We start from the raw sequence: 17,517 nt of genomic DNA, 5'->3' as shown, positions 1-17,517 counted from the left end.
ACATGCTGCCGGCAATGACTGCAGACTCAATACATGCTACTGATGTCAGAGCTTGAAGACAGTTTTTACTTACAGATAAATGACAATCAGAATGACCTACTGTTTTCTCAATGGGGCACTGAATATGAAATTCACAGTGTCAGCACATGGTTGTAGAAACAGTTATTCACAAATAACCTTAAAAAAGTACTTATTAGGATGAGCATGTTGAGAAATCTAGGTATTTAAGTGAAAGTTTTGTAGAAAAGTTCTGACAGAATGTAAATACTTTTAGATTAAAGGAGACCACTCATCGAAAAACAGAGAGGCTTTGAGTTGCTGACAGGCACTCAGAAAAAGAAAGAAAACTTGCTAGTTTTTGAAGTAATCCTTTTTTGGGCTAGAGTAGAAATGCACACACAAAACACATTCACATGAATGCCCACAATGTGCACGGTAGTGCACTTTCTGTGTGTATTTGTACTCAGTTCCGGAATTGAGTACTCCAAAAGCTAGCAAGTTTTCTTTCTTTATGTGTGTGCCTGCTGACAACAATGGTTCTGCTTTTTCATGAATAGTTAAGTAGAAAGTAATACAAGGAAATATTATACACTTCATTTATTTAATTATTCTCACTCATTATGGCATAACGGCCATGAAGGCATTACTTATCACAGTCAGTGTCCATGCAGTACGCATTGGAGCAGTGAAATACATGACAAAAAATTCAAATTGAGTACAAAATTTAATACTTAAATTACGCATTTAAATTTACACAACAATTTCTTCAGCATGGAAAAACAGAAAAGAAAACCTCTAAAAACAGTTCAGGGAGGTGAACTGCCAGTAATCACTATATGCAAAATTCAAAGTCCTTTTGTACTGATGAATGCACTCGAAGAGTTCAAATGAATGAACAGCACGGCAGCAGCTAATCGAGCCTGTGTTTGTTGTTGGTTCAGGTCATGCGCCCATTCCACTCTTCCCCAGTGACCGGTCTATGGGGGAATCAAATAAAATAATTACTAATAATTAATTACAAACTGGACATACATAACGCCAAATAGAAGGCAGAAATGAATGTAACATGAAACATTTCTATAATTTTTCGAGACACAATATACAAAAAAATTTACATTGTAATAATACCTGAAATTCTTCTTCCAATCTTGATAGTAAAACAGCTTTCTCTACAGAAATATAACGATCAACACAGCACAATGTTAATATAAGTGACTTGACTGTTTCAACACCAAAAGCAAATCCTGTAAAAAAAACAGTACATAAACAAAAATTATGATAAAGGAAAGCCAATAATTAGAAGTCAGATAAACAATGCCACATGAAAATGAAAACCAGTCTTAAATTAAACTTTTGTTAAGTTATGTGCAACATTCAGCAAAATTTGGCTGGCTAAGACCCAATTTTCTGTAATTTTTATGATGTTACAATACCTTTCATCATCACATAAGCAAGATAATATCTACAATATCAGACAGGAAAGATCTGACTGACGGAAGACACAGCTATTTTAAACAACACTATTCTAAAGTGCAAGTTTTCAAGTTCTGCATGTGTTCACACATGCCAGTAACATTAAGCACCATGCTACTCCTTCCCATGCAGTTTAACATTCTCAGATACTTCTTGGCATCCTGCCAACAAGATGGTTGAGAAATTGCTAAGCAATCCTTTCCCACTCTTTCAAGATGGCCTTCCTTGCAGTGATCAAGTGTGTGAGCACACACTGTACAATTTCCTCGTGTTTCAAGAATGCTTAATTAGGTTTGTATCAATTGATACACATATCATTCTGTTTAGTTCATACCTGCTTCACGAAGGAGGTGCTTCTGAGGTATGCATCATGTGCTTATGCATGAACATTTTGAAAGGTGACCCCATTACAAAAATGTTGACTGTTGGGCTGGACAATAGGCTGGAGAATTCTGTCCCCATATTACAAAGCCCTCAAATTACTCATCTTATAATGGCAATGAGAGGTGTCTGTTATCCCTACATAACACTGTTTCAAAACAAGATTGACCATCCCAAGGAGAAGCCATGATAATGCTTTTCTGAGCTGTGCATTGGTACTTTGGCCATCTCTTCACTCTTCTATGTTGATCACCAGGCATCAGACAAGTTCTGCACTTGAGAACCTGAAGCCACTGAGCCAGATTCTAGTCCAGAAAATGGTTTTGTACTGTCTGGGTTGACATTGCCTTCACATAGTTGTCTCTAAAAAGTACCTACTTATGGGACATGAGAATCTTGCAGTAACAGAAACACAAAAAATAATGTGAAATTGGCAATTTTTAACACACAATGTGAAACTACTAGTGTTAAGGAATGTCAAAGATTTTTGGATATTCTCCATGGAAATGTCATAAATAAGAGGCCTGCAGTTTACCAATATTGGTAATGGATAGCTACTTAGTGTTGAAATTGGATCTCGACTTCTCTTTTAGCTAAGGTATGCGTATACCTTTAAAATGACAGTTCATTTTCCATGTAATGACATGACGCGCTATATGGTGGGTCAGGAAAAAGTCAGTGTTACTTTATGGCCAAAATCGCTGCTATGTTTTGCACTTTTTTGTGTTATTTTCTGGCATGCTTTTCCTATTATCAGTTATCTATTTTTGTCTTATTTAACCATTTTTCAATGCTATGTTGAAAATCCGCCCCCATGAACCATAGACCTTGATGTTAGTGGGGAGGCTTGTGTGCCTCAGCGATACAGATAGCCATAATGTAGGTGCAACCACAACGGAGGGATATCTGTTAAGAGGCCAGACAAACGTGTGGTTCCTGAAGAGGGGCAGCAGCCTTTTCAGTAGCTGCAGGGGGAACAGTCTGGATGATTGACTGATCTGGCCTTTTAACACTAACCAAAACGGTCTTGCTGTGCTGGTACTGCGAACAGCTGAAAGCAAGGGGAAACTACAGCCGTAATTCTTCCCGAGGGCATGCAGCTTTACTATATGGTTAAATGATGATGGCGGGAGGTAAAACAGTCTCCCATTCGGATCTCCGGGCGGGGACTACTCATGAGGACGTCGTTATCAGGAGAAAGAAAACTGGCGTTCTACGGATCGGAAGTGTGGAATATCAGATCCCTTAATCGGGCAGGTAGGTTAGAAAATTTAAAAAGGGAATAGGTTAAAGTTAGATACAGTGGGAATTAGTGACATTTGGTGGCAACAGGAACGAGACTTCTGGTCAGGTGAATACAGGGTTATAAATACAAAATCAAATAGGGGTAATGCAGGAGTAGGTTTAATAATGAATAAAAAATAGGAGTGCGGGTAAGCTACTACAAACAGCATAGTGAACGTCTTATTGTGGCCAAGATAGACACAAAGCCCACGCCTACTACAGTAGTACAAGTTTATATGCCAACTAGCTCTGCAGATGACGAAGAAATTGAAGAAATGTATGATGAGATAAAAGAAATTATTCAGATAGTGAAGGGAGACAAAAATTTAATAGTAATGGGTGACTGGAATTCGACAGTAGGAAAAGAAAGAGAAGGAAACATAGTAGGTGAATATGGATTGGGGCTAAGAAATGAAAGCGGAAGCCGCCTGCTAGAATTCTGCACGGAGCATAACTTAATCATAGCTAACACTTGGTTCAAGAATCATAAAAGAAGGTTGTATACATGGAAGAAGCCTGGAGATACTGACAGGTTTCAGATTGATTATATAATGGTAAGACAGAGATTTAGGAACCAGGTTTTAAATTGTAAGACATTTCCAGGGGCAGATGTGGACTTTGACCACAATCTATTGGTTATGAACTGTAGATTAAAACCGAAGAAACTGCAAAAAGGTGGGAATTTAAGGAGATGGGACCTGGATAAACTGACAGAACCTGAGGTTGTACAGAGTTTCAGGGAGAGCATAAGAGAACGATTGACAGGAATGGGGAAAAGAAATACAGTAGAAGAAGAATGGGTAGCCTTGAGGGATGGAATAGTGAAGGCAGCAGAGGATCAAATAGTCCAAAAGACGAGGGCTAGTAGAAATCCTCGTGTAACAGAAGAAATATTGAATTTAATTGATGAAAGGAGAAAATATAAAAATGCAGTAAATGAAGCAGGCAAAAAGGAATACAAACGTCTCAAAAATGAGATCGACAGGAAGTGCAAAATGGCTAAGCAGGCATGGCTAGAGGACAAATGTAAGGATGTACAGGCTTATCTCACTAGGGGTAAGATAGATACTGCCTACAGGAAAATTAAAGAGACTGTTGAAGAAAAGAGAACCACTTGTATGAATATCAAGAGCACAGAAGAAACCCAGTTATAAGCAAAGAAGGGAAAGCAGAAAGGTGGAAGGAGTATATAGAGGGTCTATACAAGGGTGATGTACTGGAGGGCAATATTATGGAAATGTAAGAGGATGTAGATGAAGATGAAATGGGAGATATGATACTGCGTGAAGAGTTTGACACAGCACTGAAAGACCTAAGTCGAAACAAAGCCCCGGGAGTAGACAACATTCCATTAGAACAACTGACAGCCTTGGGAGAGCCAGTCCTGACAAAACTCTACCATCTGGTGAGCAAAATGTATGAGACAGGTGAAATACCCTCAGACTTCAAGTAGAATATAATAATTCCAATTACTAAGAAAGCAGGTGTTGACAAATGTGAAAATTACTGAACTATCAGTTTAATAAGTCACGGCTGCAAAATACTAATGTGAATTCTTTACAGATGAATGGAAAAACTGGTAGTAGCCGAACTCTGAGAAGATCAGTTTGGATTCCATAGAAATATTGGAACACGTGAGACAATACTGACCCTATGACTTATCTTGGAAGAAAGATTAAGGAAAGGCAAACCTATGTTTCTAGCATTTGTAGACTTAGAGAAAGCTTTTGACAATATTGACTGGAAGGTGGCAGGAGTAAAATACAGGGAGCGAAAGGGTATTTACAATTTGTACAGAAACCATTTGGCACTTATAAGAGTCAAGGGACATGAAAGGGAAGCAGTGATTGGGAAGGGAGTGAGACAGGGTTGTAGCCCATCCCTGATGTTATTCAATCTGTATATTGAGCAAGCAGTAAAGGAAACAAAAAGAGAAATTTGGAATAAGTATTAAAATCCATGGAGAAGAAATAAAAACTTTGAGGTTTGCCGATGACATTGTAATTCTGTCAGAGACAGCAAAGGACTTGAAGAGCGTTTGAATGGAATGGACAGTGTCTTGAAAGGAGGGTATAAGATGAACATCAACAAAAGCAAAACGAGAATAATGGAATGTAGTCGAATGAAGTAGGGTGATGCTGAGGGAATTAGATTAGGAAATGAGACACTTAAAGTAGTAAAGGAGTTTTGCTATTTGGGGAGCAAAATAACTGATGATGGTCGAAGTAGAGAGGATATAAAATGTAGACTGGTAAAATCAAGGAAAGCGTTTCTGAAGAAGAGAAATTTGTTAACATCGAGTATAGATTTAAGTGTCTGGAAGTCGTTTCTGAAAGTATTTGTATGGAGTGTAGCCATGTATGGAAGTGAAACATGGGATGATAAATAGTTTGGACAAGGAGAGAATAGAAGCTTTCGAAATGTGGTGCTACAGAAGAATGCTGAAGATTAGATGGGTAAATCACACAATTAATGAGGAGGTATTCAATAGAATTGGGGAGAAGAGGAGTTTGTGGCACAACTTGATTAGAAGAAGGGATCAGTTGGTAGGACATGTTCTGAGGCATCATGGAGGGCAGCATGGAGGGTAAAAATCGTAGAGGGAGACCAAGAGATGAATACACTAAGCAGATTCAGAAGAATGTAGGCTGTAGTACATTCTGGGAGATGAAGCAGCTTGCACAGGGTGGAGTAGCATGGAGAGTTGCATCAAACCAGTCTCAGGACTGAAGATCATAACAACAACAACAACAACAACAACAACAACATGTTGAAAATGGAACTACTCCTAAGACAGGTTGGGCCAAACATGAGACAAGTGTAAAGAAAAATTATTTTAACAAAAAAATTTGACACAAATAATTATTTAAAAACAAATACCAAATGTAAAAATGAAAATAACAATCTGTTGCAGATATTGTATCGATGAAATGTTTTGGGCTTGTTCATGTCGTTCTTGAGCTGTGGAGACCACATAAGCTGGTCTGCGCAGCTTAAGAATGATCAGAAGATGCGCTAGAAGCGTGAAACGTGTCATCAATAAAGTATCTGCAACAGAGACTATTATTTCAATTTTTAACATTTGTATACTATTGCAGTGCTTGGTCAGAATGGTTTGGAGTGATACATATATTTTAAATACTGCAAAAACAATTATTTATTAATGATGTATCCAGCTGATTAAAAAATATACAGAACTCCCCTTTTTCAGATCCACAATCTATAAGGGGCATTCAAATGACACCCAATCACTAGTGTAAAGTAACGGTAACAATTTTATCAACTCAAAAATGTAGTTATACACAGTACATATTCCCACAAAGTTACCAAAACTGGTGGCACATTTATACCGTTGCAACACTAGCTGGTCGATTCCATCCTTGAAGAAGCTAGTAGGCTGCTGTCGAGCCCAGGCCTGGATCCAGTCACACAGTTCATCATCCATTGCAAATTGATGTCCATGAATAGCTTGTTTTAGAGGTCCAAACACATGAAAGTCACACAGTGAAAGGATGGGACTGTACGGGGGATGTTCCACCGAAACTGCTGCAATGTCGTCTTCACCCCATTGGCCGTGTGTGGGCGGGCATTATCATGCAGGAGGATAACGCAATTGGACAACATGCCTTGGCATTTCGATTTGATGGCTCGTCTAAGGGTCTGTAAAGTAGCTTGATAACTCTGGGCATTTATGGTGGTTCCCTGTTCCAGGAACTCGACAAGCAGTGGGCCCTTGTGGTCAAAAAAAAGGAGGACATCATGACCTTACCCGAACTGGTGTCCACGGCCTTTGATTTCTTTGGAGGTGGTGAAGTCGCATATTTCCACTGCTTGCTCTGACGCTTGCTTTCCGATTCAAAATGGTGACACCATGTTTCGTCACCTGTGACAATACGCGACAGAAACTGTATTCCTCCTCATGGTAACATTGCAGATGACTCAAAGACAGCGCCATTCAAGTATTGCGTTGTTCAGCAGCCAGTTTGTGGGGAACCCACTGCGCACAGATTTTTTGAAAGTTCAAGAGTTGATGCATTATGGTGTGGGTGGTGTTCACACTAATACCCAATAACCAATGGATCTCATCCACGGTGATTCTGCTGTTGTCCAAGACTAAAGCATTCACTTCCACAACCATTTCCGGTGTGATGACACAATGAGCCTGTCCATGACGATCATTGTCTTCTAGTGACTCGCGCCCCTCAGGGAATCTTTTTGCACCATTCCACCGAACACTTGAACAACTGAAACTGTACTCACTGTACACAGCCTTCATCCATTGATACATTTCATAGCCTCCAACTTCCTCCACCGCCAAAAATCAAATCACTCCTCATTGTTCCTGCTTACTCACCTGTATGTTCGGTAGTGGGCAATAACTTGTGTGACCACATTCTCTTCAGCGTGAAACTACACTGACACTATGCAACACCAAATGATCTGCACGCATCAGTCTCTCTACCAATAGATGGTGCCACCATAACCGCAGTTGTGTGTTGCCACCCTATGTGTAAGGCAAAGGTAGACGCACTGACCAGGTTTCATTTGAATGAACCTCATATTTTTGACACTCGACAATTTTTCTCGCTGACTTAAATATTTATATTAAATGGTTGAAATTTCTTACAGTATGGCAATAATGAGTGTTCTGATACATGAAACCAGTCACCAATTAAACAAAAGTAACTGAATTTCGCAACTTTGGCCGTTTTCTACATCAAACTGGTTAACTCGAATTGCTGTCCTGTTATTAATCCAGTGTGCTGGAAATCCAAAGAGATGAATTTTATAGCTACTCATTTCTGTTGCAGAAATTAATGCTGCCCTGTAAGATACTTGCCTTACCAACCATTTGGAACTCATCACGCATTCAGAAATAAACAACCAAATATTTATTTCATTCTTTGATCTCTAATCAGATGGAAATTTTAACATCAATTTTTGCAGAACATACTTGTATTACACTAACAGATTTTTTCCTTTACTTTTACTGTAAAAATTGGTAGAGCTGTAAGCTCAATGACTGATGACGGTGTTAGCAGTGTTCACACCCACCTCCTTCCAAATACTTGCATTACATTCACAACAAAAGATCCAGACTATGTTGATAATGCTATGATAGAAAAAAAATATTAGCATGCAGCAGGACACAAAACTACATCCATTCATATTGTAAACCACAGAACTATCCATTACGTTATGGCTTACTCATTCAGCTACTGTCTCAAGTCTCAATGATCACATTTCTTCAAGCCTTATATCATTGCTGCTTTATTAACCACATTTAATGAGCAGGGTGATGTGTTTGTGATAGATTTTCATTGCACCATTGGTTTGAAATGGCACATACACTACAAAATAAATAAATAATTGAAATTCACACAGTGGTCAGTGGTTGTTCGTATGCACTCACGAAAGTCTATAGTCGAAATGCCACTAGTGAAGTAACGACTGCAAAAAATAGTCCAACAGTTGAACATGGAACATTTCAACATTAAATATGTGAGTGACATCATCATTAGATTTACGACACTTCTATGAGGTCACAGAGAAATTTTTTTGAGAAATGCCAATTTTGCATTACTTTCTTCAAAACCGCTGAATTCGCATTACTTCCTTAAAACTACCAAATTCACGTTATTCATCGAGTTATTGTTTAAACGAATTTTTTCTGTTCCTAACTGTATGTGTCAATAGATGAAAATACCATACTTCCAACAAACTGTTCAAGTAACGCACATATTTGCTGACATCACATTTCTTGACATTTTTCATGGCAAACAGTAACAAAAATGACATGTTTTGGAGAGATCTTCATTGTGAAGCATCAGGCAAACTGCAGTTTTTCAGTACACAAAAACCACTAAATATGACACTTCGCTTCACAAATGTGTAAATCAACTTTGTGCCTGCTCAATCTGCTTCTGTCAGATAAATGACTTCATACAAACATTACTCTCACAGCAGACAATACAAGAAAGAATTTAAATCACAGAATGATCATGCCTATCACCATAGGGTGACTCAGTGTCAAACATGCAATTTTTTTGTTATATATTTTAACTTCAGGTCACTCCATTCTTATTATTACATTGTCATTAGTTGAAACTGCTAACAGAGATTACTGCATAACAGGTGTACAAAGTGTAGGGCTATAGAGAGGAAGAAGCTGAATGAAATGCATTTTTTTTTACTTTTAAACAAAGTAACAATTAGTTCCTTCTCTTTACTATGTACAGAGACAAATGCCAACAAGTGATCAAGAGACAAACAGATCTAAAACCCCACTCTAAGCGAAATGAAGTAATGCGGAGGGGGAAAAAGACACTCCTAGGTGCTACCACCAATTTTTAATGCAATTTAAAACATATATTGCAAAATTCCCAGCCGCTTCAGGTGTTAGTGTTCCAGGATCCCACTAACATAACCTCAGTGAAAATGTCACTCATCACTATTAACTACAGAAATAATGGTTGCAGTGGTATTCTTTGTAGATACTTACCAAAGAAGAGCTGACAGATTTTTTTGAATGGTCACTATGCAAGTGTAGGTGTGAAGGGCCCCCACTTAATATTTACCAAAAATGTGTACATAGGCTTTAGTTTAGAACGGCACTTTCACTCCAGTGCTCGGCATTTCCCCTACAGTGCCTGCCCGCAGCCGCTACACTACCGATCTCCTGATGCATGTCCTTCCATCTGTGCATATACTGACCATGACATTCTGCATGGACTATGTTTGTATGAGCTGGCTGATTCCAACAGTAACTGATTGATATTATAGTCATAGGACACTTTTTTTTTCCTTCTTTTTTTCTTCTTCTTTTTTTTTTACGTGCAAAATTTTACATTTCTGAACAAGAATAAAAGAACAGTATGAGATGATAGTATTTTAACTGTTATTCTGGTCACTGGAGCCTTCTGTAACTCATTAACTCACAAATATTTGCATCACTCAAAAAGTCTTTTAAAAGTTTTCTTTACTGCTCATATTAGATAACTACTAATGATCAAAAGTAATAATTCTGGACGAATGAAACTCAGTATCTGCCCTACATGTATTAACACTGTTTGTCAAAACAAAGGAGGAGAATGTACATGAATAATGAGTTCCAAAAAGTCAAACTGAAACCACTTCAGTGTGACTCAGAAGTTACAAAATCAACGTTCATGGGATAGAACAAGAACAAATAACCACTAGTTGCTTGTTAGCAAAAGAATAAACTATTTCTATACTAAATTTACATTAATACTTCTCGCACATACCATGTACAGCCCACATATTGTACGACAGAAGATGAGAGATAATTTTTTGTTTTGATTTGAGGCTGACTGTGGGGCCAGTTATATCCTTCGATTCTTCTACCTCAACATCGTAACGCTGACGAAACCACTTCAGGATTGGTCCCCATTCTCGTTCTTGCAATGCACATAGTTCTTCTTCCTGAAAGTTAGCATTACTATTTACAGTCAAAACATCATACATTTTTTTTCCTTTAACATTTATTTATAAATTTTCTTCTGAAAAGATTTTATTCCTTGTATTTATATATGTGCCAACCTACAGTAATTTCTTGTAAGTGCTCTAATCACCACATCCCTTCTGATGACAGCGTGGAAGTTGTATCATATGAATCTAAACATAAAGGAAGTGAATTATGGCATTTAGGAGGAGAAAGAGAGGAGAGAGGGAGGCCGAGTGGGGAGAGGGTAGGAGGCAGAGAAAGGAGGAGGGCTGGTGGGCAGGAGGTGGAGAAAGGAGGGGGCTGGTGGTTGGAGGTGAAACGGGGAGGGTGGGCGGGCACACGTGCAGCAGATAGAGGGTGAGGGTGGGCAAAGGCGGAGGGCAGGTGGGTGGGAGGCAGAGAGAGGGGAAGGGTGGAAGGAGAGAAGGAGCAGGAAGAGAAAGACACTGGCCATTGTGTTGATGAGATAAATGGAGTTCAACTTTTTGGCTCTGCAGTTTCTTCACCCTCTGCTCCCTTAAAGATGACTGTCTTGTACACTTCTATGCTGCCAGTATTCTATACAGATTACATACAAAGGAGAAGCTTTTCAAGGAGAAACTCCACTGCACTGATACATAAATTGTACTATGAAATTTTACTTGATCTGTCACAATATTTCAGCACAGTCTTCTGGCATACAGGTGAAAGAACATGGAGCTCACCTACTCAAGACCCCATTGGTGCATGTGTTACAATACACACACTTCTGCTGTAAATTTGTGCATTGTTCTGAGCACCCTCATTGGTGGAAGCTCACTTTATGAATATCAAATCAATTTTCTTCATTTAAAATAATCACACAACAAGAATGATGACACAGAGTCACTACCTTCATTATGGTTGTAACACTGATAAACCAAGCTCACACTGTAGAGGATGCTGACACCCGAATCTCCAATGTCAGACATTAAGTACAGTACCAAAAGTTGTATGTTGATAGAGTATCAACCAAAATTACGATTTAGTTTGTATTATGGGCTATCGCCCAGCAGAATGGGTGTAAACGTTAATTCGAAGTAATACCAGAACTATAGAGCACAGGAAAGGCATATCTGTGAGTAATTAATACATATGGCTTCCATGGATGAACTGGTAGAGCATTAGGTCGTCTGACCAATGGTCCTGGGTTCAAACCCCAATGATGACGTTTGTTTTACTGTATTATGCGCGAAAGTGTTGTATGGGACAACATGTTTATGGCATGTAAAAGGGCTTTTTGGAGTTTACAGCAATGTCCTCTTGGCAGTCTCCATTCACTTTGTTTCTTTCAACGTAGTAAATCTATAGACTACACTTGTAGTTTCACAGAATATACAATTAGAACAGAAAAATTAAGAAACAATTGCATCACACGTGTGGAAGTAGTACTTGTAGTAATAATAATAATAAAACTAATATTAGTAATAATAAACAAAATAATAAGGTTAATAATAACTACACAATGTTAAAAAATCAATGGAAACATGAGCCCCCCCTCCCCCCCCCCAGACGCACAGTGTCATTCATTCAGGAATGAAGGCTTTGCAATATTGGTTGCATATGATGAAGTGTGTGAAGCAAATTACTTTCATACACAAAGCACATTTGATGAATCCCACACTTGTGCATCCACCCTGTAGATTGCAAAATGAAAGCTTGTGTTTGAAACAGAGCTTTGTTGAAGTTTCACAGGGTCTGTGTCCATCAACAAGTTCAGCCATTATCCAACCGTGATGGTGAGAATTACAGAAACATGGAGAACCGAAATGATTGTATTTGAGGTACTGCAACTTAAGAAGACTATTCTGTTGTTGCAGACTGATCTCTTCCGAACAATCTCAAGCAGCATCGGACATTTTACGAATCATATGCTTGTACATTCTAAAGAAATGAAGAGCAAGGGGTTGACAAATGGAGGTTATGTTTGCTGGAATTATGCGAATTGTGATTTTGTCATGTAGTAGGTTATTTTGTACATGAAGGTCATTAAGAACACTAGTGTCTTTGTGGGGCCCGTAAGAATCCAGTATTGGCATAAGTTTCTCTCCAATGATCTGTTCCACTACCGCTTCTTGTAGAAATGTACTGAACAGTTCTTTGGTCATTTTGCCAGACGAGTGCGGGTGGATGATTAAATTTGGTGCTAGGAACATGGACTGATGTGTATGATTTCTCAAAGATTGAGGCTCTTGAAGGACAACAAACAGCTTTGGAGGAGCAATGGAATAATGTGTACTGTACGACCCTTACAATATTTTTAGAACCTCTAGTTGGAAGAGTGCAGCCCACAGACATCTCCTTGTTGAATCCACTTTTGTTGGCATTTTTGATATTTGCATCTATGTAGGCTGTCGTGAGTACACAAGCTGCTTGTTGCCAGTCCTCTACCGTTTTCTGGATGTAATTTCTGTTGTGGTACATTTTCACTGTAACAAAAGATTTGACCTATGCTTCCAGTGCAAGACTCAACTAACATTGGCATCAATTCCTGGGAAATTTAACTGTCTCACTTTTGTTTTCACCCACAATTTGATGTCTACATCATTAACAAATCAACCTTTCTGGAGGCGGTGTTTGAAGATCTCCATCCCATGCATTGTAAAATGCTTGTACTTCTGCTTCGACGATATTAACTCCCCACTTTCCCACTGCCATTTACAATCATACAACATACACCATGCAGGACATATAGTATGAAATCTGTTTTACATTGCAGACATTGTGCGATGTGCTAAATGTTTGCATTGGCTTCAGCTGCTTTCTGGCATTAAGTCAGTATCTGAGCATTTAGATTTTCTCATTTTTTGAGCGAAACACTGCCCTTTTCTCCTTCTGTGGTATCTCATCACTTCCAATGCTTGAGGACCCAGGTCCTCGACATCTAATGTTTCCTCTTCTGTGATGTTCGACGCATTCCACTGATCAATTATGTCCAGTATGAATGCAGCACACTTTTTCTCATCTTTAGTTATCTCGGTTGTCGTACACACATAACAATTGCTAATAATAATTACTACTACTACTACTACTACTACTACTACTACTTCTTCTTCCGCACATGTGATGCAATTGTTTCTTTATGTTTGTTTATTCTGTGAAACTACAAATGCACTAGCTGCTTCATCACGAGTGGTGTCTGTCTTTTGCACACGTCCAACAGAACACCACACCTATCTATACAAATGTATTCTATAGGTTTGCTGCTTTCAGCTAACGAAGCGACAGCAGACTGCCAAAAGAACATTTCTACAAACTTTAAAAAGTCTTTTTACATGTCATGAAAATGTCCTTCCATATAACAGTATCAAGAGTAAACAGTTAAAAAAACTGTTATCAGTAGGGTTTGAATGCGGAATCTTTGGTACAACATTCTTATGCTCTAGCAACTCACCCACGTAAGCCATGCATATTAATTTCTCACAGAATAGTATTTCCTGTGTTCTATAATTCTGGTGTTACTTTCAATTAATGTTTATACCCATTCTTCTGGATGACAACACATAGTATGAACTAAATTGGAGTTTTGGTAGATACTCTATCGACATACAATGTTTGGTATTGATCTGGAGGTTTGGGTGTGGAAGCTATTCACAGATTTACTGTACAAACAGGTGCACTGAAGTAATGCTTGCACACTGACATTCACTTACAGCTCATAATGAATGTTTTAAATGGGGGACCTCAGTGTACAGCTGAAGTTGGCTAGAAAACTTTGCAAGAAAATGTTGTGGCAGGAAGTTAATGATAACCAGAGTTATGCCCCAAATTTCATGACATAATGTATATGCCAGGGAAGTTTTAAATCTCACACATACATACTGTGCAAGAAAATAGTTTTACTAAACACGGTGACAGTAAAAGACACTTGCCAATATCAGCTAATGTTTAAGATGGTAGCAAACTAATCATAGATACACTTTGCTTTGGCTTTATCTAACTAAGCAAGTGAACATACACTCAGTGTTCAGCAGATCTGATGTTACACAGTGGGTGCTGCCAAGAGGGTTTGTCAAGAGGACCACCTGTAGCGTAGCTCAGCAACAGGTAATATCACTATTAATAATTTTTTGTCTACATGAAAGGTGACCAATCACTGAAAACTGTTACAACAAAAATATGTTTAAGTACAATGACCAGATAAAACTAGTGTTATGAAAAGCAGATGCCAGATTAAAATGCACTTCGAAAATTTTAAGGCAATATAACTCATCTCTGAAGGAGTAGCTTACAAATGGCTTGCTCAATTAATTCTTCACCACTGCTTGGCAGTCTGGGAATAAATACAGCAGATTATCTAAAGAAGAGCAGTGCATCCTGCAACAGGTCTGTTGAGCACTGGTGAGAGCAAAGTGAAGATGCTCTTTCAGTGCTACTGAAAGCTGCTACTAGAGAAACATTTTTATCAGACAGGTTTATTGTTGAAATTCTGAGTATACATATCAAGAATCTCTCACAATGACAATGGCAGTAAAAGCAGAGAAGTCTTTTCACATGCAGGATTACTGTCATCCAAGCTCCTGCACATTTTTCTACAAATGGAAACAGAAAATGAGAAAAGAAATGAGGTGCAAGAAATACCCATAAGCAAACACTATATGGTGACTTGTGGAGTGTAGATATACTTGATTCTCGTCCACTTCCTAACATCCCCCCCCCCCCCCAAACACCTCTCTGTTTATCAAGGATGTAAAGATAATTTCTTCACTGTTTAATTTACAACAAAATAGTGTCACAGAGATGTTCTGTAACTACAGATGGAACATCCTTATGCAGTAAGTAAAAGGTTATTCTTACAATTTCTTGAATCTTCATGTTAATGTGGTACAATGGCTACAGCGATGTGTTTTCAAGTGACCAATCCAGTGCAGCTGATTTGAATTCATAATTGAGTTGGCTGTTAGATACCACTAGAGGGGTGGTAACAACGGTAATTTTTCATTTGGAGCACAGAATCTACAATCATAAAAATTGAACTTTGAAGGTTAAGGGTATACCACCATCAGTATCTACAGATGACCATACTACAGCAACTAAATATTTTTGAATCAATTTTGGAACTAAAATACTGAAAAGTGTAATGCAATCTACATCCAATGAAGGTACTCCACAATTACTTAGTGTAGTGAAATCATTCATTCATGTTTCGCAGATCCTATTACAGGGAAAATATTTTAATAAGGAAGTAAGTAAGGACAGTATATTTGAGTTTAACATCATGTCAACAACAAGTTCATGCCTATGCTTGGATTAGCAGAGGATGGGAAACAAAATGCTCTAAGGCCATCAAAGGAACCAGTTTGGCATTTTCCATAGGTGGTTAAGGAAAGAGACATTTTAGCAACATGGAACTAAATCAAAGAATAAATTAACAGAGATGTCAGAAGCTAATTCCGCAGGCTGTATTAAAAATGGACTGCTGTTGAAGTGCTATATTCTATTCGTCTTTCTATAGTTTATCAATGAGCATTATACTTATATCATTAACCATGTTTCCATTATCTGTATCACAGAATTTGGAGATGTAGTGAATAATAAAACATGTTTTTAATTTTGTTTCTGAACAGAATTATAATGTCAAAAATATACAAAGAAATAAAGAAAGAAACCAAAGGACATTTACTTACACTTGAGAAACACAGCACAGTATCTGTATCCAAAAAATTAATTATCCTTTGGACTAAGTCATATTTTGTGATGTTTCCTGGATTGTCTATTGCTGTGCTGCAGAGACCTGACTGAAAAATAATAATATATTGCCAGCATTAAAACCAGTAATTCAGCAAATTTTTATTACTAACGAATAACAAAAACACAAACTTTCAGTTCTATGTAGTGTAAAGGTAACACACCTCAGAAGAAATGGGATCCAAATTACTTACCCTTACAAATTAAACAGACATTCTTAACACCCCAAACAAATATACACTATGAGGCCAAAAGTCTCAAAGTGTCCCATTCATCAGGCTCCATTTAATGTCAAGGTAAGCAATTGAATGAACATAAATGCAAGCACAGTGTGCTAACTTTATACACTGCTTTCCTTTCAGAAGAAAAGAATGGCTAGGTGGTGACATTAACTCTATTATTCCTTAATGTGAATGAAGTGAGTTAACCACTACACCATGTTGTATAATTATACACCACCAAAATGATCCATCGCAGTTGGTTAAGTGTTCTGAGACACACAACTACTTTGTCTTCAGTGTGTCTGCACAAAGTGGACAAAGGCAAGTGGGGTAAGGTATCCATCAATATAATTTAAAAAGACATAAATACAACATGCATTACACAAAGTCATATTTCATTATTATACCACAGACACAACTGTTTCTGTATGTAAAGAAAATACTGGGAGAGGTAGCACAGGGGTAGGGCATTAGACGTGCATTACGATCGACATGCAAAGCATAAACAATCCCTACCATTGTATCTTAGCAAAAAATCTTTCCACGAACTCAAGAAAATTTTGGTCCCCTGTACAATCATTAAGTTGGATGAAGGCTTCTATCTAATCACTTATTTATCAGGCTGGTGTGGTAATAGAAGACAGTAAACGGAAAGCTGACGTTCTAATTTTATGTTTAAGAAATAATTCATGCAGGAGAACTATACAAATATACCACTGTTTGACTGTCATACAGACTGCTGTAAGAAGGATGTAGTAATAGGCATCCCTGAAGTAGAGAAGTAACTGAAAGGGTTGAAAACAAGTGAGCCAACAGGCCAGAATGGAACAGCAATTTGATTTTACAGAGAGTACTCTATGGCATTGGCCCCTTAATTGGATTGCATTTATGGTGAATCTTCTGCCCATATAAAGTCCCATGCAACTGGTAAAAAGCACAGGTGCTCCTATATATAAGAAGAATAAAAGAACGGACCCACAAAATTAC

At 38.1% G+C, this 17,517-nt stretch overlaps 1 protein-coding gene across 1 annotated transcript in view; it reads right to left on the bottom strand.

The window, feature by feature from the left end:
* Positions 1-582: 582 nt before the first annotated feature.
* The window catches only part of LOC126189029 (ATP synthase mitochondrial F1 complex assembly factor 2), a 33,789-nt gene continuing 16,854 nt past the window's right edge, over positions 583-17,517 (bottom strand). Inside the window, exons 3-6 of the mRNA XM_049930861.1 lie at positions 16,249-16,359; positions 10,404-10,581; positions 1,129-1,244; positions 583-977 (exon numbers count right to left, since the gene is read on the bottom strand). Of these exons, the coding sequence (XP_049786818.1) occupies positions 846-977; positions 1,129-1,244; positions 10,404-10,581; positions 16,249-16,359 (537 nt within the window). The 3' untranslated portion in view covers positions 583-845. The remainder of the gene's footprint in view (positions 978-1,128; positions 1,245-10,403; positions 10,582-16,248; positions 16,360-17,517) is intronic.

This window comes from Schistocerca cancellata, chromosome 5 (assembly GCF_023864275.1).
Source record: "Schistocerca cancellata isolate TAMUIC-IGC-003103 chromosome 5, iqSchCanc2.1, whole genome shotgun sequence".
In the NCBI taxonomy this organism is placed as follows: Eukaryota; Metazoa; Arthropoda; class Insecta; order Orthoptera; family Acrididae; genus Schistocerca; species Schistocerca cancellata.
The sequence above is the reverse complement of the archived record's forward strand: the minus strand, read 5'-3'. Positions and strand labels throughout refer to the sequence as shown.